The sequence below is a fragment of the Marmota flaviventris genome, chromosome 3 (assembly GCF_047511675.1).
Source record: "Marmota flaviventris isolate mMarFla1 chromosome 3, mMarFla1.hap1, whole genome shotgun sequence".
Taxonomy (NCBI): domain Eukaryota; kingdom Metazoa; phylum Chordata; class Mammalia; order Rodentia; family Sciuridae; genus Marmota; species Marmota flaviventris.
In genome coordinates, this window is record NC_092500.1 from 119,843,943 (window position 1) to 119,865,607 (window position 21,665).

The 21,665-nt window shown below is 43.7% G+C and overlaps 1 protein-coding gene across 1 annotated transcript in view; it reads right to left on the reverse strand.

Moving 5' to 3' along the window:
• The window catches only part of Cacna2d4 (calcium voltage-gated channel auxiliary subunit alpha2delta 4), a 106,954-nt gene that overhangs the window by 46,354 nt on the left and 38,935 nt on the right, over nt 1–21,665 (reverse strand). Inside the window, exons 19-25 of the mRNA XM_071609303.1 lie at nt 18,651–18,712; nt 17,543–17,610; nt 15,582–15,627; nt 15,410–15,507; nt 13,825–13,918; nt 4,208–4,303; nt 2,008–2,135 (exon numbers count right to left, since the gene is read on the reverse strand). Coding sequence (XP_071465404.1) covers nt 2,008–2,135; nt 4,208–4,303; nt 13,825–13,918; nt 15,410–15,507; nt 15,582–15,627; nt 17,543–17,610; nt 18,651–18,712 — 592 coding nt within the window. The remainder of the gene's footprint in view (nt 1–2,007; nt 2,136–4,207; nt 4,304–13,824; nt 13,919–15,409; nt 15,508–15,581; nt 15,628–17,542; nt 17,611–18,650; nt 18,713–21,665) is intronic.

Sequence of the window (21,665 nt, forward strand, 5' to 3'; positions counted from 1 at the left end):
ACAGGGAGCCTCTACTGCCCCTAAGCCAGCTCTTTCCTTCTCCTCTGCCTCCTCAGGGTTTCCCCACCCCGTTAGAATGAAATTGTTTTCTTTCTTTTGAGGGTGGATGGGCGTGTGCAGAGGTGTCCGTGTGCATGAGCCTGGCAAGTACACAAGGGTGTGAAGAGGGAGGGAGCTCCTCCTCCCCCGTCAGCAGTCCCCCTTTTTGGGTTGCCAGCTTCCCTCTTCTTATGGCTCAGCTCCCCACCCACCCACCCACCCACCCTCCTACCTCACCAACACATAAAGTTCCCTGATCAGCCAGCAGTCATAGTCACCTGGTGACAATGCAGGCAGGAGGGAGCCAGTCACCATGGCTAGGGGCAGGGCTCAGGGCCTCAATGAGAACCTCTCCTAGGGGAGCCCTTTGTGCAGGGCAGGGAGCTTTTCTCTGCTTTGGGGTGGGCACTGTGGAAAGGGGAACTTCACCTTGGCTTTGAGAACCTCCCTTAGGGGTTTGCACTGGGAAAAAAAAAAATTCCATGCCCTCTCTGCTCCCTGCCTTATATTCATTATGGTTAAAAGGCCTGGACTTTAGAGAGGCAGACCTGGGTTCTAGTCTGCTCTGTGGCTTCCTTGCTGTGTAATCTGGGGGTGATCACAGGGACCAGATTCTTTCCAAGTAAGACAAGGGATAATAGCAGCTCTTATTTCAAGGAGTTATACAGTTTGAATGAGTTGTGTGGGAAAGTGTTTTGTAAAGCACATTAGTTGCTGGTACATGGGTAGAGACAGCAGGCACAGGATGGAGAGGCAGGCACAGTGCAGGGTGAGGAGGCCTTCCGCACAGAGGCAGACTCCTTACTGGCCCCCTTCCCAATCTGCATCCCCCAGGAGAAGCCCCTGGGAACTTGGGCCTCCCTAGCCCTCAGCCCCAGGGCAGCTCTCATCATGAGGCCTGAGGATGGTTTTGGCAGGAGGGTGGTTGGAAGACCTTTGGTAAAAGGGTATCCTTGAGGGGAGATATGACACTGCTTTCTGAGGTGACTCCCAGTCCATCATCTCTTTCCATCTCCCTCTGCCTCCTACTCACCCCATCAGCACTGTGGAGAATTGCAGGCCCCTGGCTCCACTGTGCTGGGCTCAGCTTCTTAGCTGAACCAGGTGGAGAGCTTCTTCTGCCACAAACATGTAGGCTCCTGGACAAGCCCTTCAATCCCTTCCCCTCACTCCAGCCACACAATTTCTTCAAGTGACAATCAAAAGACTAAGGCAAGGCAGACTGTAAGGTCCTTCTTGGTTCTAAATATTTTGTGATTTTCTTAGTGTTTTGTGAAAGTCACTTAATTTTTCTCTTCTTGATCATTTTCCACAGGGGGCAGGGATGAGAGTTGGATATCAGCAGCTCTTAGACTCCACTTGGTCCTTGTAGAGACTTGTGACTTACTCTGTGAAGACCTGTCCTGGTTATTTTCCTTACATCCTGGGCACCTGCCTTGCTGCTCCTGGGTGATCCCAAGGGATAGACATCCAGTTGCTTCTTGTTTGTTTAGAAGGAGTTATGGTGGCCCTGTAGACTTGCTAAGTACAGCTGCTCTCCAGTGAGACAAAGGCTGGCACTTTCATTTGAGTAGTCTGAGGAACTTTCAAAGGCACTCAGATTTTTAGAAATAGAAGAATCTTAGTGATCAACCCTTTTGATCTCATATTTGGAATTTGGGTTAGAATCCAACTCTCTTGACTTTTGGGTTAAATCTTTTTCTTTATTCCATGCTGGAGTTTTAAATGACCACTTTGACTCCTAGCCTGGGAATGACCAGCCCTACATTCTACACAGGGACCAAAGCAAGGGAAGACTCAGAGAGTTTTCTCAAGTTGTTAATGTGGGTCAGGAGGGAAGGTAGGAAGGAAACCCTGGTGATCTGGATGTTCTGTCCCATATTTCATTCCCATTTTCCACTAAGGGCACAGCAGAAGAAAAACATCCCCATCTTGGTCACAGCTCCAAAGCACACGGGTGTGGATTACCTGGTCCCTCTGCCCAGCGCAGATTGAAGACAAAGCTACCAGCAGGCTGCTCGGAGGCCTGGCGATACCACAGAGGGAAGTTGTTCATCGTGAACACACTGGTCTCATCATCAGGCATCAGGAACATCCTGTAAAGAGGAAGATTTGGCACTTCCTCCAAATCTGGGAATATATTTATCCCTCTTTCCTTTTTCCATACAAGGTCATCTTGGCTGAGCCAAGATAGCAATTCCTCTCTGTTTTGGCAGAGTTGCAGGTAGACGGAATGCAGTAGCCCCTAAATTGTATTGCTCCAGATACTATTCCCCAGCAAACCTGTCAGGAAGTAAAAACAATATCACATCTGATGGTCCATCAGTAACTAGAAGAAGCATGGGTTCTGTCCTAGGAGGACATGTGCAGACTGTTTTGCCTGCAGGGTTTATTTCTTTTGAATACAGCTTAACTTCTTTTTCACTAACATGGCTGTACTGTCAACCATACAGTCAGTTCTATCACAGCACTAATAAGAGGGGCATACGTTACCCAAAAATGGTTACTTCAAAAGTTATTGCCTCTAGGTTTTTCAGAATGCTTTGGTTTCCTTTTTCTGAGCAGCTTTACCTTGCTAATTATGGCTTTGCATTCCCTGGACGCTCAGCAGCCTACAGAAGGGAGTGTTGGTCTAGAGCAGACTGGGAGGCTGGGAGAGGCTGGGTGGGGGTGGGAGATTCAAGTGGTTCTGGCTGATCCACAAGGTGGGGTATTGATATTTGATTTTGAGAATGATGGCTTTGTATATTCCAGAAGCAGATCTGCTTGGTTGCACGGTTCCTGGGCTGCCAATCACACCACGGTCTAGGTCTAAGTGAAGGGAGTCCTTTAGGGATCGTGCAGTGCACCTGCAGCCCTTCGTGGTGATTGTGTCTGCAGGAGGCAAAGGTATTCTGCCACCTGGGGAAATCCTGTCTGTATTGAGAGCTCCTTTTTCCATTCTTAGATGCCCTTTAGAGGGGTGCCGGGAGTCATTGAGACAGCCAGCCGTTTTCCTCTTTCCAACTCGCTCAGAATGAGGGGAGTGGGAAGAGAAGGAAGGAGGAATGGAGAGGGAAGAGCAACTTAATTTGTTTTCCTAGAAAGCTTCAGCTTTGCTTAGCAAGTGTGGATTTGTCACAGAGTCCTGGAAGAAGCTCAAAGATGGCGCTTGGTGACTGAGTATGCTTGGAATTAGCAGGAGGAGCAGGGAGTGGGTGGGAAGCCGGATGAGGAGGTCAGGTTTCTGCGGTTCTCCGGGTACCTGGTGGCCCTCACCTGTCTGAGTCTCCTGGTTTGCAGAGCAGTAGGTGGCGCTGCTCCTTCACCTCCACTCCCACCCCTGCTCTGGGCTCCCACCCTCCTGGCGGTACCTGGGCCCCTGCAGACAAGGTTCTCCCAGAATCTGTCTTTTTTAGAGCAGAGTTTCTCAACCTTGGCACAGCTGACATTGGGAACCAGATAATTGTTGTAGGGGCCATCCTGTGCATTGCAGAATAATTAGCAGCATTTCTGGCTTCTACCTGGTAGGTGCTAGTAGCAAAATCCCTACCTCTCCTAGTTATGACAACCAAAAATATCTCCAGACATTGCTGAATGCCCCCTGCAGTGGGGGCAAAATCACACCCCCCAGCCCCCTATTGAAAATTACTGGCTTAGAATCTTAGCCTTCCATGACCCCCAGGGGTTCCATCTGGAAGTCCATCAGATTAGAGTTAGAATCTAATGATTTACTAAAAAAGTGGGCGGGGGGGGGGGCATAGATTGTTCAGAAAAGTGCCATAGTGAAGCACCATACATACTGGGCCCCAGGAACAGCCCCTCTCCCCTTAGGTGGGAAAAATGTTTACAAAGGAGGGGACACAGCCAGTGACTGTGTCCATCACACAGAGACTGGTCCTAGAGAGGAAAACAATTTTGGGTTTCCCAAGTTCAAGGGCATGGCTGCTTTCTTCCCTGACTGGACCACTTCTGTCCTCCAGGTGTGTCCAAGCTGGGGTAGAATAGTAACTCTTCATATTTTCTCAATGTGTAAATCTAACCCTTCTGCCCTTCCTGGACTCCCAGCTCCCAGCATATCGAAACCAAGTCTCTCCTCTGTCCAGCCATGTGCCATGGAACACCCTTGAATGTTGTCCTTTCCCACCCTGCAGGGATCATGTTCACTGGGGTGGCCAGCAGGACTCACCTGTCGGAGACCTTTTCGGAACCCACGAATAAGCTGCTTCTGAGGAGGCCAGCCCGGGTGCCCAGGAAGGCCACGTCCACTCCTTGCTCTGACTCACTGTGAGGCAAGCAAAGCAAGAGGAATGACCATGTAGATGCTGCTATAGTAGGTCCCCAAGAAGGTCACAGAGAGCTCAGGGAAGACCTTCAGGACTTTCTGGGCCTCTCCTAGCTTGTGCCCTGCTTGGCTTAGGGGGAACTTTGTAGGAAGGCTAAGTTCTTGGGGAGTTGCATGAGATGCCCTCGACCCTTGTCCCCCTGTTATATCAGGTCCCCCAGCTTCTAGGCAGCATTGTTCCTCTTTCGGTATTCCTTCTGAGCCTGTCTCGGCTCTGCCAAATCTGGCTCCTCTAGCTTTAGGAGAGTTGGGCCTGGAAAGCAGAGGAACCCGAAAGACAGATTGCATCTTGGGACCTATGGAATGGTAACTTCTCATGAGCAGCACATCCATAGCTTCTCTCAATTGAAAAGCCATTTCCACTTATTACCCATGAGATTGGAATATGAGGGAAGGAGGAGCAGGCACTGTCTCTATCCGCAAGAAGTCCCAGTAGACTTTCTAACGTGGCAATAGAATATTAAGCCACAAAGAAAAATGAAATCATGGCAATGGCTGGTAAATAGGTAGAACTGGAGACTATATGCTAAGTAAAATAAGCCTATGTCAAAAAACCAAAGGTCCAATGTTCTCTGTGATATGTGGATGCTAACACACAATAAGATGGGGGAGGGGAGGGAAGAATAGAAGTTCACTGGATTAGACAAAGGAGAATGAAGGGAAGGGAGGAGAAATGGGAAAAGGAGAGACAGTGGAACGAATCAGACATAACTTTCCTATAGTCACATATGAACACACCAACCAGTGAAACTCCACAACATGTACAACTACATGCATGGGAAGTTGTACTCCATGTATATATAATATGTCAAAATGCATTCTACTGTAATGTATAACTAAAAAGAACAAATAAAAAAAAATCAAGGAAGAAAAGATTGGAAAAAAGAATGATCCATAAGGTGGCTCAATGGGATTAATTGTTTTCACAGTCTCAACACCATCAGGCAAAGAATGACAGCAGGAGCTTGAAAGGGAATGACCCAGGGTGGAGGCCATCACTTCTGACTCGGTCAATATTCTTGTTCTAAGCCCAACTTCTGGGCAGTGGTGACCCCATTTCTCTCTGGTGCCTGGATCTGTGGACTTCCTGAGCATCAAGGTGAACAATGCCAAAGCATCGCCAAGGGCAGCACTTTTCCTCGAGGCTAGGAGGTCGTGGGAAGAGGTGGCACCATGCAGTGTCCATGGATGGTAGGTATTTAGAACTGGATGGTCTCAAGTGTGGAAAGTCACTGAGTAGAAGGGTCTGGAAACTTCTCTCCCCGACCTCAGCGCTGCAGAGAAGGGCTCCTGCAGGTTTTTCCTGGGCATTTTGTGGGTCTTAAACATCACAGATAATAGTGTCTGGCAATAGACCCACTGAGTCAGGCCCTTGGGGTGTCTCCAGAAAGCATCCGAATGGCAGTCTGTATTCAAAAGTCTAATGAGCTCTTCACCCACAATTCAGTCTCAACAGTAATCAAGCCACGTTTCTTGTTTCATCTTAGCCCCTCCAACTGATGACATTATTTTGAAGAAAATCCCAGATATTTCATCAGTATTTTAATTTCTATCATTAAAATAAAAGACATTTTGAAAAAAACCTTCAATGTCATTATCATACCTTTTAAAAAATCCTATAATTTCTTTTCTTTTCTTTCTTTTCTTCTTCTTTTTTTTTTTTTTTTTTTCTGGTAATGGGAATTGAACCCAGGGGCACTTCCCCACTGAGTCACATCCCCAGCCATTTTTGTTTTATTTACAGACAGGGTCTTGCTAAGTTGCTTAGGGCTTCACTAAGTTGCTGAGGTGACCTTGAATTTGCAATTCTCCTGCCTCAGCCTCCCAAGCCACTGAGATTACAAATGTGGGCCACCATGCCTGGCTCTGTAGCTTCTCAATATCATCAGATAATCCAATTGAAGTTTGGTTGAACCAGATTCTGACTATTGGTTGATCTCTCTCTTTAGTCATCAGTCTGTCTTTATTGAGATCTAATTCACATACCATACAATTTACCTAGTTCAAGTGTACAATTGAGTGCTTATGAAACCATTGCCGCTGTGAATTTTACAACATTTTCATCACCCCAAAAAGAAACTCCACACCCATTAGCAGTCCTCACTGTCTTTTAACCTGATTCCCTTTCTCTCTCCTTTCTCATTCTCTGCTTCTCTTTTCCTTGCAATTTCTTTTCTGAACAAACAAGGTCATTGTCTTGTGGAGTTTCTCACACTGTGGATTTGGCTGTGATGCTTTGGTGTTATTTAGCATGCTCTTCTGTACCTTGTACATCTTATAAGCTGGCACTTAGACTTGGGGTCCTGCTTAGATTCAGGTTTGAGCTTTTACAAGTTGCTATGGTTTGGAGAATGACCCTCAAAGGTCAAGATATTAAAGCCTTGATGCCCAGGGTGGCACTACTGGGAGGTTCTGTGGACCTTTAGGAGGTGGGATCTAGTGGGAGGACAGTTAGTCATTGGGGGTGTGTCTTTGAGGGGATTGTGGGGACCCTGTGTCTCTCTCTTTCTGCTTTCTGGCTCATTATATAAGAAGTTTGCTCTGCTATGATGTGCTGCCCTCACCAGAGGCCTAAAGCAATGGAGCTGCCTGATGAACTGGAACCCACCAAACCAAGAGCTAAATAAACCTTTTCTCTTTTAAATTAATTGGCTTGGGCATTTAATTATGGTAAGGGGAAGCGGATTCATACAAGTGGTGCACTCCCCATCCAGAGACACATATTATCTGATTGATAAAGGGTTGTATAATAGGTATACATCTTTATTTTTTCTATATTTTAGAAAAACTTCCCCTCATCAATGTTTGGTTGTCCTGCAGTACAATTTGTGTAGAGGCATAATGAATAATTGCTACTTTTTGTTTATTTACCAGTTTTTAAATGAGTTGTTTTCCTAACATCTTTCAAAGCTGACCTATGAGGTTCCTTTTCTTTCCCAGTATGATTATGAACACAAGGATCTGAACATATTCAATGTGTTTTAACCTACTATGGTTGCTCCTTTTGCTGCTCTCACTATCCCAATCTTAGCCTGTGAGGCCTCTTCACGTTGGCTCTGAGATCTTTTGGGGACAATCTCATTAGTCTTTGGTAATGGTTTACTTCTTAGCATGACAAGATGTTCTGGGTTCATTTATCTACTTAACTTCCCCTGTCCTGGAATCAGACATTTCTCCAAGGACTTATCTTTTTTTTTTTTTTTTTTTTTAATGTTTTTTATTCCAAAACGCTCAGTTTTTAATCTTTGCAGAAGGAACTTCACTTTTATTTATTTTTTAAAGTTTCTTTTTAAAATTTGTTTTAATTAGTTATATATGACAGTAGAGTGCACTTTTATACTTTGATGTATCATACATAGATGGGATATAATTTCTCATTTTTCTGAGTATACATATTGTAGTATATCATATTGGTCATACAGTCACATACATACATACAGTAATAATGTCTGTTTCATTCTACTATTTTTCTTATCTCCACATCCCCTGCCTTCTCTCCAAGACTCATCTTAATGAGGTTCATCTTAATGAGGATTAGTGTTGAATCTAGTTTGGGGTTGGGGGCATTCACTGAGGCTAGTCCTTTCAGTGGAGAGATCTTTAGCAAGCATTTCAGGTAAAAGACAAAGATATTCTTTCTAATTCTCTAAGAGAAAACATGTCATGGGTTCAAATTGATATTTCCAATTCATATTTAACATTATATAAAACTTCTTTAATTTTAAAAATTTGCATCTCTTAAAGATAGCCTCTTCAACAAATGGTATTGGGAGAACTGGAAATCCATGTGCAGCAAAATGAAACTAAACCTGTCTCTCACCATGCACAAAACTCAAAGCAAAGTGGATCAAGGACCTAAGAATTAGACCAGAGTCCCTGCGCCTATTAGAGGAAAAGTAGGCCCAAATCTTCATCACGTAGGATTAGGCCTCAACTTCCTCAACAAGACTCCTAAAGCACAATAAATAAAATCAAGAATTAATAAATGGGATGGATTAAAACTAAAAAGCTTCTTCTCAGCAAAAGAAACAATTGATGAGATGAAGAGAGAGCCTACAGAGTGGGAGCAAATTTTTGCCACATGCACATCAGAGAGAGCACTAATCTCCTGGACATATAAGGAACTCAAAAACCTTAACACCAAAAAAACAAACAACCCAATCAATAAATGACTAAGGAGCTGAACAGATACTCTCAGAAGAAGATATTCAATCGATCAACAAATATATGAAAAAATGTTCAACATCTCTAGTAATTAGAGAAATGCAAATCAAACAACTCGAAGATTTCATCTTATGCCAGTAAGAATGGCAGTTATCAAGAATACAACAACAATAAGTGTTGGCGAGGATGTGGGGGAAAAGGCACACTGGTACATTGCTGATGGGACTACAAATTGGTGCAACCAATCTGGAAAGAGTATGGAGAAAACTTGAAATGGAACCACCATTTGACCCAGCTATCCTACGCCTCAGTCTATACCCAAAGGACTTAAAATCAGCATACTATAGTAATGCAGCCACATCAATGTTCATAGCAGCTCAATTCCACAATAGCTAAACTATGGAAGCAACCTAGATGCCCTTCAATAGATGAATAGATAATGAAACTGTTGTGTGTGTGTGTGTGTGTGTGTATATATATATATATATATATATATACACACACACACACAATGGAATGTGTATATATATACTATCGAATATTATTCAGCATTGAAAGAGAATAAAATTATGGCATTTGCAGGTAAATGGTTGGAGTTGGAGAATATCATGTTAAGTGAAGTAAGCCAATCCTCCAAAACCAAAGACCCAATGTTCTCTCTGATAAGTGGATGCTGATCCATAATGGGGGCTGGGGCATGGGAAAAATGGAGGAACTTTGATTGAGCAAAGGGAAGGGAGGGGAAGGGAGGGGGTATAGGGGCAGGAAAGATGGTGGAATTAGATGGATATTATTCCCCTAGGTACATGTAAGACTGCACATATGGTGCGATGCTACATCAAGTACAACCAAAGGAAAAAAACTTGTGCTGCAATTGTGTACGATGAATGAAAATGCATTCTGCTATCATGTATAACTAATTATAATTAATTAATTAATTTAAAATTTGCATATCTTTTTTATTTTGCTGAAATTTTTCTAATGACAGCATATATAATAAAATTTGTCATACCCCCTATTTTGAATAACAATGCCAATACAATTTCTAACAATGTAATTACTTAACATAGTTTAAGATTTCATTTATTTAGTGTTTATAGTTCTAATGCCCCTTGAAAGACTTTCCCTGTGTAGTTATTTCATGAGCTTGATACATAATTAGGTTTATTAGTTTTATTTGATTTTTATATTTTAGATTATTTTTTAAAATACTTTTTGTTGTTGACAGACTTTTATTTTATTTATTTACATGTGGTGCTGAGAATTGAACCTAGTGCCTCACACACACCAGGTGAGCACTCTACCGCTGAGGCACAGCCTCAACCCCTAGATTAATTTTTAAATTTTAATGTTTTATAATTATATAAAGCTTTGCAGGGTTCCAAAGTCCAGATTAAAAATAAGACATATGCAGAGAAAATGTTCTATATATCTGTCCCCATGTTCTTTCACTCTTCCTATAGAAACATCTTGGTTGTTGTTGTTTTTTTTTTTTTTTTTTTTGGTACCAGGGATTGAACCCAGGGGTACTTAACCACTGATCACATTTCCAGCCCTTTTTCAAATTTTATTAAAGACAGGGTCTCACTGAGTTGCTTAAGGCCTCACTATGTTGCTGAGGCTGGCTTTGAACTTACGATCCTCCTGCCCCAGCCTCCTGAGTCGCTGGGATTACACCACTGCACCCGACTTTCTACTTGGTTTTCCATTTCATTAAAAAATATGTTTGTGAAGAGTAGAGTGGTGGTTACCAAAGCCAGGGAGAGTTGTGGGGAAAGATGGGGAGAGGTTGGTCAGTGGGTATGAAGTTATAGTTAAGAGCACAAAGTTTTGGTGTACAATGGAGCAGTGGAGTGGCTACAGAAAACAGCAATGTGCTGTCCATTTCAAAAGTTAGAAGAAATGATTTTGAATATTTTAACCATAAGGCAAAGATAAGTATTTGAAGCAATGGATATTCAAACATTATGCAATGTATGTGTTTCAAAACATCACATGTTATTCCATAAATCTACAGTTTTTCTGTGTCAGTTCAAAAATAAATTTATCTCTGTGTGGTGGTGCGAACCTGTAATCCCAGTGATGTGGGAGACTGAACAAAAGAATCACAAGTTCAAGGCCAGCCTTAGCAACTTCGTGAAGCACTAAGCAAATTAGCAAGCAAGACCCTATCTCAAAATAAAAAATAAATAGGTCTGAGGATGTAGCTCAGTGGTAAAATGCCTCAGGGTTCAATCCCTAGTACAAAAAAATTAAATTTAAAAGTTTGAAAAAACAAATAAAACACAAACAAAAAATGAATATGTATATACCTACATGTCTATGTATACCTGTGTAGGTAACTCTGAAAAAATATTTTTATTTTTTCTCTTTAGATAAATGTTGGGGGGGATTAAGCACACCTTTTTCCTATCGCTAGAAATAATTCCATACAGCATATGGACAAATGTATCATTTCTTATAGTTGCATAGTAAGTATTCCATTGTGTGGATCTACCATAGTTTATTTAACTAGTGTTAAATAAACTGGTGTGCATTTAGGTTGTTTCCAATCTCTTATTCTATAAGTGGTACTTATGTGTACAACTTCTCATCTCTTTCAGTGTATTTTTGAGATAACTTCCTGTGTCTTTGGGATTGCTGGGTTATAAGCTAAATGTATACATAATTTTGCTAATTATCTCACACACAGTACATGCTGACAATCTTAGATGGTTATCTATTTAATGGATGAGAAGTACCACCTTGGTACAGGTTGAGTATTGTTCATTTATGTAAGGAATAAGTGCATTTTTTCTCTATGAACCATTCGTATGTCTTGACCACTTTTCCTATGCAATAGTTGGTCTTTCACTTCTCTATTTTTGAAGTTCTTTATTTATCATGAATATATAACATAACCAACACGTTATCTGTTTCATAATTGTAAATATTTTCCAGTTTGTCATTTCTCTTTTTACCTTGCTTATGTTTTTATTTTTGCCATACAAACATTTTTATGTTGTTAAATTTATTAGTCATTCCTTTATTGCTTCTGAATTTTGAGTCATTGATGGGAAAGATTTCCCCACTCCTAGGTTTTAGAGCAACTAGTTCATGTTTTCTTTTAGTACTTATATAGTTTCATTTTTTTTATTTTTTACATTTAAATCTCTGAGTCACTTGGACTTCATCCAGGTGTATGGTACAAGAAAAGAACACAATTTTATCATTCTCCATATGGCTTTCAAACCAGTTATGAAAAAAACCCCATCTTCCCCTCACTGATTTGACGTGATGCTTTGTCATAGACTAAATTTCCACATGCATGCAGACGAATTTCTGAATTTTCTATTCTGTCCCCTGGGTCTGCCTGACGTTTTGCATGCCAGTACCACACTTCATACCCGTAGAGGCTTTGTAATATGTCTTAGTACCTTGGCAGGGCTGTTCTGGCTTCATTGCTTTATATTTTCCAGAGATTTTTTGCCTATTCTTGACCATTCTTCTAAATGAACTTTATAATCCATTTATCTGGATGCAGAAAAATATTGATGGCATTTCTATTGGGATTGCATTAAGTTTATAAATTAACTTGGGAGGATTAACATCTTTCTAATGTTGTGTCCTCCTATTCAAAAACACCGTATGTCTTTCCATGTGTTCAAGTCTACTTTTGTGTCTTTCAGGAGTGTTTCATAATTTTCTTTATATAGGTTTTTGGACAGTTCTTATAGTATATGCCTTATATATTCTTATACTCTTATAAATTTATTACATTTTATTTCTTGCTCTTTTAAATAAATTTGTCTTTGCACATTATGTCTTCTTTCATTTTTGAATGTTGATATTATAACCTGCTACTTTACTAAATTCTTTTGTTGGCCATGGTAGTTTTCCTGTTAACCCTTTTGGAGTTTCCAAGTGTATGATTTTGTTATCTTTATTGATTTTGCAGTGATGGGGACAGAACCCAGGGACCCGTGCATATTAAGTAAGCACTCTACCACTGAGCTACATCTCCAGTCCTAATCGTATCATCTTTAAATAGAGATGATTCTACCTCTTCCTTTCTAGCCCTCATTGCCTCTAAGTGCTTTCTCTTGTCTGATGGCACCTTCTGACCTTGTGGCTCAGGGTGGGGGAAGGCCTCCTTTCTCTTGTTTTCCTCTTCAGTGAGAGAGCCTCAAGCCCTATTAACATTCTGACTTTAATCGTAGGCCCACTTTGTTTTTATCAAGTATTTTTTGAAACCATGAATGGATACTATTACTTGTTCAAATCCCTTTCCTGCATCTACAGAGGCAGTTGTATCATCTTTCTCCTTAGCTTTATATTATTTTATATTCATTTCCCAGGTCATCTTTCCTAACGCACAACCTGGCTAAGAACATTTGCTCCTCAATGTTTCTCAATGTTAAAAAATATCTGTGATTCATCTCTGAACTTGGAAAGAGGAAGATCATGTTCCTCCTCTCCAAACGTAGGGGTCCAGCCTTTTGCAGAAGGGCCTGGTTGCTGGATTCCCGCTGGGTTGTTTATGAGGTGTAATACCCTGGGTAAGCTGCTCAGTATGACCATGCCTGTGAAATGAGAGTAATGATAGCAGCTATATCACAGGCTTGCTGTGAGGAGCAAATGGATTCATAAACAGGAAGTTCTTAGTGCTTGGGCTACTGAATTATTTTTCTTTATCTATTTCAGGTTTAATTTTGTATAGAACTTATATCTACATGATTCAAAATTATACCCAAAAAGTTATAGAGTCAAAAGTGCTCTTTCCAACCATGTTTTACTTACCTATTTGTAATCAGACACCGAAGGATCTAGGAAACACTGAGGTCAAGTTCATGGATGCTGTGACCTTACTTACTGGAAACAAAGCTCCGACCCATTTGAACTGCTCTTACCAGGGCACTTTAGCTAATGAGGTCTGATGGCTAGACTCCAATCTAGAGAGAGGGGTTCTTGGAATGGGGGCTGTCCTGGGGTAGGGATACCAATCTGTGTCTCGAGGGACCTGAACTCAGTGTTTTTTCAAAGTTAGGAGCAGGCAGCAGCGTGGGCTGTGCGTGGAAGCTGTGCCGAGCCCCTGCCTTCCTGAGGCTGTGCGAAGGTCGTTCTCACCCCACACCCCTCCCCACGTGTCCCTGTCCTCATCATCGTTCATGTTCATCTTGGGCCAGAGGGTGTGGGTGCTCCTGAGCTGCCAGCCAGGTGGTAGGAGGGGCCCTGACTCAGCCAAGGGAAAGATGGGGGCCTGCAACAGGCCTGGCTGCGTTTCCTCCTGCGAACTGTCAGCCTCTCCTGGTACCTACTCAGAGATGTTGAGAGCCAACGCTGTCCAGTAGGCTTCCATGGGGGCTGTCACCACCGCGTCAAACAGCACCTCCCGCACCAGCTCTTCATCACCTGGGGGCAAAGCCAAAGGAAACCAAGCCACTTGAGGCCCCCTGATTACGACCTCAGCTCACATGCCCTTCTAAAGTTCAGGGAGCAAGATGTACCTCGTGAACACGCATCTGGGATGCATGAGTTTGAGGAAGTTAAATCACCTCTTTCAGCTTTCTAGTCTTCAACTCCAAAACAGATGTTAGCAGAACAGAATAATGTCGAAGGTTCTTTCTAATATGGACATTCTATGAAGTTAGGAGACTCTCTCAATGACATCAGGTTGGTATCTGACCCCTGTCCCCTCCCATCCCCCATCCTCCATCTGCTCCTTGACTGGAAGGACACCTTGGCCTTTTATCAGTCTGTGAACTTGACCTTGCCAAGCTCTTTCCTGTCTAAGCACCTCTGTATATTCTGTTCCCTTGGCCTGACTCTGCATGGGCTGCTCTTTCTTTTCCTCTCTTTTAAAATGTTATTTTTATTGACATGAAATTCACATAGTGCAAAACTAACCAATTGATAGTGTGTGATCTAGTGGTGTTCAGTACGTCCACAATGTTGTACAACCACCATCTCTATCTAGTTCCATATATTTTTGTCACCCCCAAAGGAACTCCTACTAAGATACTCAGGGGCTCTTTTTCATTCTTAGCCTAAGTGACACTGCCTGACAAGGTGGTCTGCCTTGCCTGTCCATTTAAACAGGCCCTGTTTCTCTCCATGCAATACCCTATTCAAGGTGCATATCATGATTCTAACAACTTAAATTCTACATACGTGTGCCTAGTAGTTTAATGTCTGGTTTTGCCACTAGATTAAGCTCTGTGACAGCAGTGGCCTTGCCTGGGTTGTCTCTGTAACTTTAACACCTCCCTCGGAGCCTGACACAAGGTGCAGGCTCCATTCAGATTTCTTTAATGGAATGAGTGAATGAGCAAATAAAGAAACTGGTGGGCTGGCTTGAGAGGCAGATGGGGAGACACCTAGGTAGCAGAATGACCAGGCAAGAGGACAGAGGAGCCTGCTGAAAGTGTGGCCCAGTGAGCTCTCCAGCTGCCTTTGTGCAGGGGAACTTCAGGTTGGTCCTCAGACTTAGAGGCTCAGAAAACGCCTGTGGGCCATGGGCTTTATGCACCCACCATCTGGCCAAATGTTCTTCTCTACAGAGCTGAGGACTTCACTTGCTGGGGTGCACTGTTAGGTGGCAGTGGGGACAGATCTGTCAGGTGGGGGGTGCCCTTAACAATGTTCAGTTGATAGAGGCTTAAAAGGATCCCAGCCCATGACATGGGGATACCCTGAGGTCACCACAGTCCCCAGAGCTTGGCCCTATGGTTAAGATGGTTGTGCCCCTTTCTTTGGGAGTCTCCCTAAGTCCTCCATGTGCTCAGGGATAGGGCCGAGTGGCAGCCTCCTCTCCCCCTTCACTCCTTCCCTTCCCTTCAGCCCTGAGCTGTGGGATCCCAGAGGCCTAGCTGACCTCCATGGGCACGGGCAGGCCCTACTCACACTCCAGGTCTGGATCCTCCCCCGTCAAGAAGCGGACCATGGCCTCCAGCTGGCTGAGCTTCCGGTGGTCTGGGTCAATATCTGTGATGCAGTAGATCCTGGAACCCCAGAGAGTCTGTTACCTCAATATAAAATCTCCCCTCTTCCCTCCCATCCTCTACTCCCTGCTTACCAGTCGTTGGCCACGGTCAGATCTGGGTGAAGCAGGTCGTGCAGGCCTGAAACCAGAGTGCACGTTCAGGATGCTGCTGTACAGGCTGTGCACACGGACTGTGTGGAAGGGACTGGCCCGTGTGCTTCTGAAGGCAGGACTGGGCTCTGGTCTTTCTCATTCTTAGCCCAGAGGAGGGGCTCACTCAGGGGAACAGGCTGGGTCTGCACAGGCATGCCTTTGCCCATGTGGGCCCAGCTCCCTGGAAAGCTTTTTCTACCTGTGGCCTCACGTCTGAATCCTACCTATTTTTCAAGGTTCAAGATGAATATCACGTCTTCATGAGCCACCCGGCCAGCCAGAGGCCACCTTTTCCTTCTCCTTCAGCTTTTACATCACTCTGCCCTTTCCAGGTGGAATCTTTGTTATTTTAGACAAGTCCTAATGCTTCCCCTAGACAGCAGCTCCTTGAGGAGGCCATATCTATCTCTCTTAGCATCTCCCTCCAAGGCGCTAATATTTTGAAACCAGTGATTTGGCCTTCATTGGCTCCATTGGAATTGACCAAGCTCAGTGGCCAGCAGACAGGAGCCCAGAAGTGGGCCATGTCTGTCTTGTGTGCTCCCAGGAGCCTCTTGCCTAGCTCAGCACCTGAGCTCAGTCCATGCTTTTGAATGAACAAATGAGCAAATGCCCTCCTGACACCTGCCAGTGCTTGGTCATAAATAGGTGCTCAATAAGGATTTTTAAAAAATTTTATTTTAGGAAAGGAATATAGAAAGGCCAATAGGGCGTGTGGGAGACCTTTGAAGGGGTACTGAACAGACACAGACCACAAACAGCTGCAAATATTTAAAGAGGAGAACTCCTTCACCCACAGAGGCCCAACTGACTCCAGGGCTCTAAGCCCCTGGACCAGAAGTGGGTGAGGGACGGCTCTCTGTCTCCTGGAGCAATGTAACCTGGGAGTATCTAGGTAGAGGAAAATGAGCATAGGGAAGAAGAAGGCACAGTGAAGGCTGGGGACCTTGATGGCTGGGGGGACTGTGGAATACAGACAAGGAGGGCTTTCCAACATCACAGAGCTCCAGGTAAGCACAGAGCGGAAACCTCACCCAGGCTGGGGGAGGGGCAGGGTAGCACCCAGAAAAGTGTCATCTGAAGTGAGCTGGGGGTAAAGAGTGGGGTCAGAGAGGAGAGGCTTCCAGGGGAAAGCCAGCACACAGGAAGAACTAGGAGCTTGGTGCAGGGGGAGTGAGAATTCAGAGGTGGTTAGAAGGGACGCTGTCAGATTTGGTATTTCTAGAAAGATCCCTTGGGAAGAAGTTCAGAGAAAGAAAGAGGCAGGAAGACCAGTTAGAGGCTGCTGTGGTTGTCCAGGGGAGAGCGGACAATGACTGGGGTGGTGGTAGAATGATGAAGCGATGGATGCATTAAGGGGCTCAGCAGGAAGAAAGTACAGAATGTGGGTGCTAAACAGCATCATGCCCACACCTTCCCAGGACTCCCTGAGACCCTGCCCCAGGATATAGGTTTTGTTTTCTCAAGGGGCCCAGGCAGCTGCAGGTCATGGGCAGGTTGAGTTCCTCCAGTCTCAGCCTCCCTAGTAGCTGGGGGCACAGGTGAGCACCACCACACTCAGCTTGCTCCCACATTCTTCCCAGCCTCCTTTGCCACCCGCTGCTCAGCCCTTCTGATGGGTAAAATGCATTCCCTGGGCGGCCCCTCCTCCTCCTCTGGTCCAGCAAGGCCTCCCTGACCTGACCATGCACAGGTGGTAAGCCTGGCTTTGACCGTTTGACAGCTGACTGGCAGATCCTGTGTGTCCTGGGCATCAGGGACACACATGTCCTCCCTACCTGGTGGCACTACCCCTAGGGGCTGCTCTCAAGCAGGAGGATGGGGAAGTGGTCAAACTGGCTCCACCCTGGGAGAGTCCATTTTTCCCACTTTCCTGTCCGTTGGTCCTTGACCTGACCCACCTTCTTCCACAGATGTGTTCCCCAGGAGGACATATTCCCCATGGCCCTGAGACAGCACCACTCCCAAGCTGCAGACAGAAGAGAAGACACACAGAAGCATGTGCCCGACAATATCCCACTGCACCCACTGGTTCTTAGCTCAGGTTAGGAGCTTTTCGCCCCAACAAGGAGCATGCAAGTCAAACCCCCTTCTTCAGCCTTGGCCTCACAAGTTGTCCCCTCTAGAACTGAGACAGCACCACTACTTTTAAATTGGGCTTTCCTCCTGAGAAAGCCCTGGAAGTTTCAGACCAGGAGCCCCTCAGATCCCATTTTAAGCCAGGCACATTGTGAACCTCACAGTCCCCCCCACCCCTGACCCAGAAATGTGGAAAGGTTTGTATGTCTCACTAGAAGATTCCTTTCCCACCTGGTGAGTCCTACCATGCCCACCTCTCCTGGTAGAAGTCAGATCTGAATCTTGGGAGCTTTAAAAGACATAATGACTTTTAAAGAGGCTTGAGCATTGGCCATTTTGCAAAATTCCTTGGGTATTCTAATATTCTAAAATTCTGCAGTCAGGGCATGGTGACAGGAATTTATTGGGAAAGGAAGCAATTCAGAGATAAGGATCATTTGTTTACCAATTTGTATAATGCTTGGAGTCAAATATTTGTACAGTGGGAGGGAACCTAGGAGATATTTCAAATAGATCCTTTCATCTTACAAGAAGTTACTGCTTTGATCTTCTAAGTAGATCATGTCATTTCATCCTCACAACACTGCCAAGAAGTAGCTATTATTATTACCCTCATGTCACAGATGAGCAATCTAAGACACAGAGAGGTTAAATAAGATGATTAAGGTCACACAGCTTATAAGTGATAGAGTTGGGATTCAAACCAAGAATTTGAGTGCAGAACCAGCACATTTGGCTACAAGGGCAAAGCAGGTCTAGACCTTTCCCTGAATGCTGACCTGGGTCTTTTGCTGTTACCACAAAACTGCCAACTCAATATGAGAAAACCCATCCCTCAGTTCTGGAAGTTCTACCCTGAGCTGTTGGTATTCGTGTTCCACCCTGCCTACCCCACCTCCACCCCTGCTAATAAGGCGTGGGGTCCCTCACCTGAAAGGCGTGTCACTGATGTCTGTGAAGAAGTAGTCATTGGTCAGGAAAAGAACTCGCTTCTGAAAAGAGCAGAAAGGAGAAGGTGCTTGCTGGAGAGGAGAGTGGCCTCTGGGACCACTTAGCCCCTTGCCTGACACCCTTGGGTTTGAGTCACCTCTGTACACTCCCCTCATTCCCCATACTGCTTCCCTGACAACCACCACACGCCCCATCATGTTGACATCCATAGGAAAAATCATCTCAGGGTCCAGCAGTTTGTGGCCTCTTGGGGAGGGGGGTGCCTGGCTTTAAGGACCAAGGTGTGGACCTGGACCTACCCCGTCCATCACAGCTGCCTGTGGCTATGGAGCGCTTGAAATGTGCAACTGTCGAGTGGAATACTCCAATTTTAGTTAACCTTAATTAACACAGGTTTAAATTTAGAAGTCCAGTCTGGCTATTGGCTGCCATATTGGGCAATGCAGACAGATGGTGACTTGGGTTCCTACGGGATCAGAGAGGAGCTGGCTGTCCACGCAGAAAACTTCTGGAGCTCATAAATAGACAGTCCGCTTACGACCCTCCTTCTCTCTCCATATAACCATGGAAGAAAGAAGAGGGACACCCACCCCTCCCCACTGTGCCCCCGGTCCCCGGCCACATCACCCTCTTCCAACTTCTCTTTCCTGCTAAGCTGCTGTGTTCTAAGTTGCAGTTTAATTTGTACCATTAGGTCGTGTGTATACAGTGGCCAAGGGCACGGGCTGGGCTGAAACAAATCTGGATTTGAGCCCAGCTTGGCCAAGCTGTGTGTTCCTGGGAAAATCACTTCACTGCTCAAAGCATCAGTGTTCTCATTTATAAATCATGACTCATGTTCATATCTCTTGCGTGAGATTGCTGTGAAGTTGCCTGCTGGGCTCTGGAGCTCTGTGGATTGTCCTGCCCATGGACAGAGGTTTATGTCATTGGGAAAGCTGCATTCTGCAGATGGCTCAGGATTTGTTCTATTCCTTTCACTCCTGACTTTTCTTCTTTCACTTTGGAAATTGGAGTGAGATGTTGGAAGGAATGTAGAGGAAGACGGACACCAAAAAAAAAAAAAAAAAAAAAAAGGTTTGCTTTGGTAGGAAACTGGCTTTATACCAAACCAGAGGAGTGGTTCTCTAGCCCTGGACTCACTGACCAGAGAGTCTCTCTGCCTCCTCTGTATCAGAGTGCTCCTCCCTTAGGGTCCCTTCAACAGAGCAGTCATGGGGATGTCCTGGGGAATCAGGAACCAGCACAGGTGATGATGGGCTCAGGAGCTCTGTGCTCCGAGGTGGGCTGACTTGAGTGTTGGAATTGGAAATCACTTTTTAAATTTTTCCTTCTTTTTTGCAGGGAGAGTAGGGTGGGTAGCGGGGATTGAACTCAGGGTCACTCAACCACTGAGCCACATCCCCAGCCCTATTTTATATTTTATTTAGCCACAGGGTCTCACTGAGTTGCTTAGCACCTTGCAGTTGCTGAAGATGGCTTTGAACTCATGATCCTCCTGCCTCAGCCTCCCGAGCTGCGGGGATTACAGGCGTGTGCCACCACACCTGGGATCCTTCTTTTTCATTTTTAAAAAAATTTAGCCATTATGGAGGGTACGAAATAGAATCTCGAAGTTTTAATTAGCATTTCTCTGATGGCTTATAATGTTAAGCATCTTTTTAAGTGATTATTGATCATGTGTATATCTTCCTTTTTGATGTGTCTACTCAATTACTTTGACAATTTTTTTTTTTTTTTTTTTTTACTGCATTGTGAGTCTTCTTGTTATTGCTTGGTAAGAATTATTTACATATTGTGGATACGATCTTTGCTTGTTTTTGAATTTCTTATGGTTGTCTTTTTTAAATATTTGTCTTTTAGTTGTAGGTGGACACAATAACCTTTATTTTATTTTTATGTGGTGCCGAGGATGGAATCCAGTGTCTCATGTGCACTAGGCGAGTTCTCTACCACTGAGCTACAACCCCAGGCCCCTTATGATTGTCTTTTGATGAGCAGAACTTTTTGCTTTGATGAAGTGCAGTTTATCAAATTTGATTTTCTAGTATTTTTGCCTAAGAAATCTGCATACTATCATGTTGAGAAGACCTTTTTAAAAAAACATTTTCTTGTTAAAAACTTTATAGTCTTAGCTTTGACATTGAGGACTAGACTTCATCTTAAATTAATTTTTGTGTGAGGTCTGAGATATAGCTTAGTAAACTATATCTCAGACCTCACACAAAAATTATCCCATTTATTCAGTTGTAGTAGCAACATTTGTTGAAAAGACATTCCTTTCTCTACTGATTTGCCAAAGTATTTTTATTGAAAATTAATTTACAGTATGTGTGTGGCACTATTTCTGGATTCTCCATTGATCCATTGATCCATTCTTTTGTCAATACTACCCTGTTTGGCAACTGTAGCATCAGAAATTTATAGTAATTTCTGAAGCTAGGTTGTAGGAATCATTCAAATTTGTTGTTTTATCTCAAGATAGTTTGGTTATTCTAGATCTTTTGCATTTTATCACATCAATTTTAGAATCACCTTGTCTATTTCTAGAAGTCTGGTAAAATTTTGATTGGGATTATGTTGAATCTGTAGGCCAATTTGGGAAAAACAAACATCTGTCTTAACAATTTTGATCTTACAACTCATAAACAAGGTTATAGTTTTCTATTTATCTAATTTTTATTTGATATTCTTTCAGCAATGTTTGGTAGTTTTCAGTGTAGAGGTAGGACATTATAAACTTTTTTTTTTACATTTATCCCCAAGTATTTTATAATATTTGATGCTACTAGAACTTAAAAATAATTTAATTTTCCAAGTATTTACTGCTAACTATAAAATAAAATAGATTTTTATAATGTTGGCCTTGTGCCCTGTAAACATCCTAAAGTTATCTACCCGTTGTAGAAGTCATTTTGTAGATTATTGAGATTTTCTAGGTACACAATAATCTTGTCTGTTAATGAGGATAATTTTACTTTTTTTCTAGTGTTT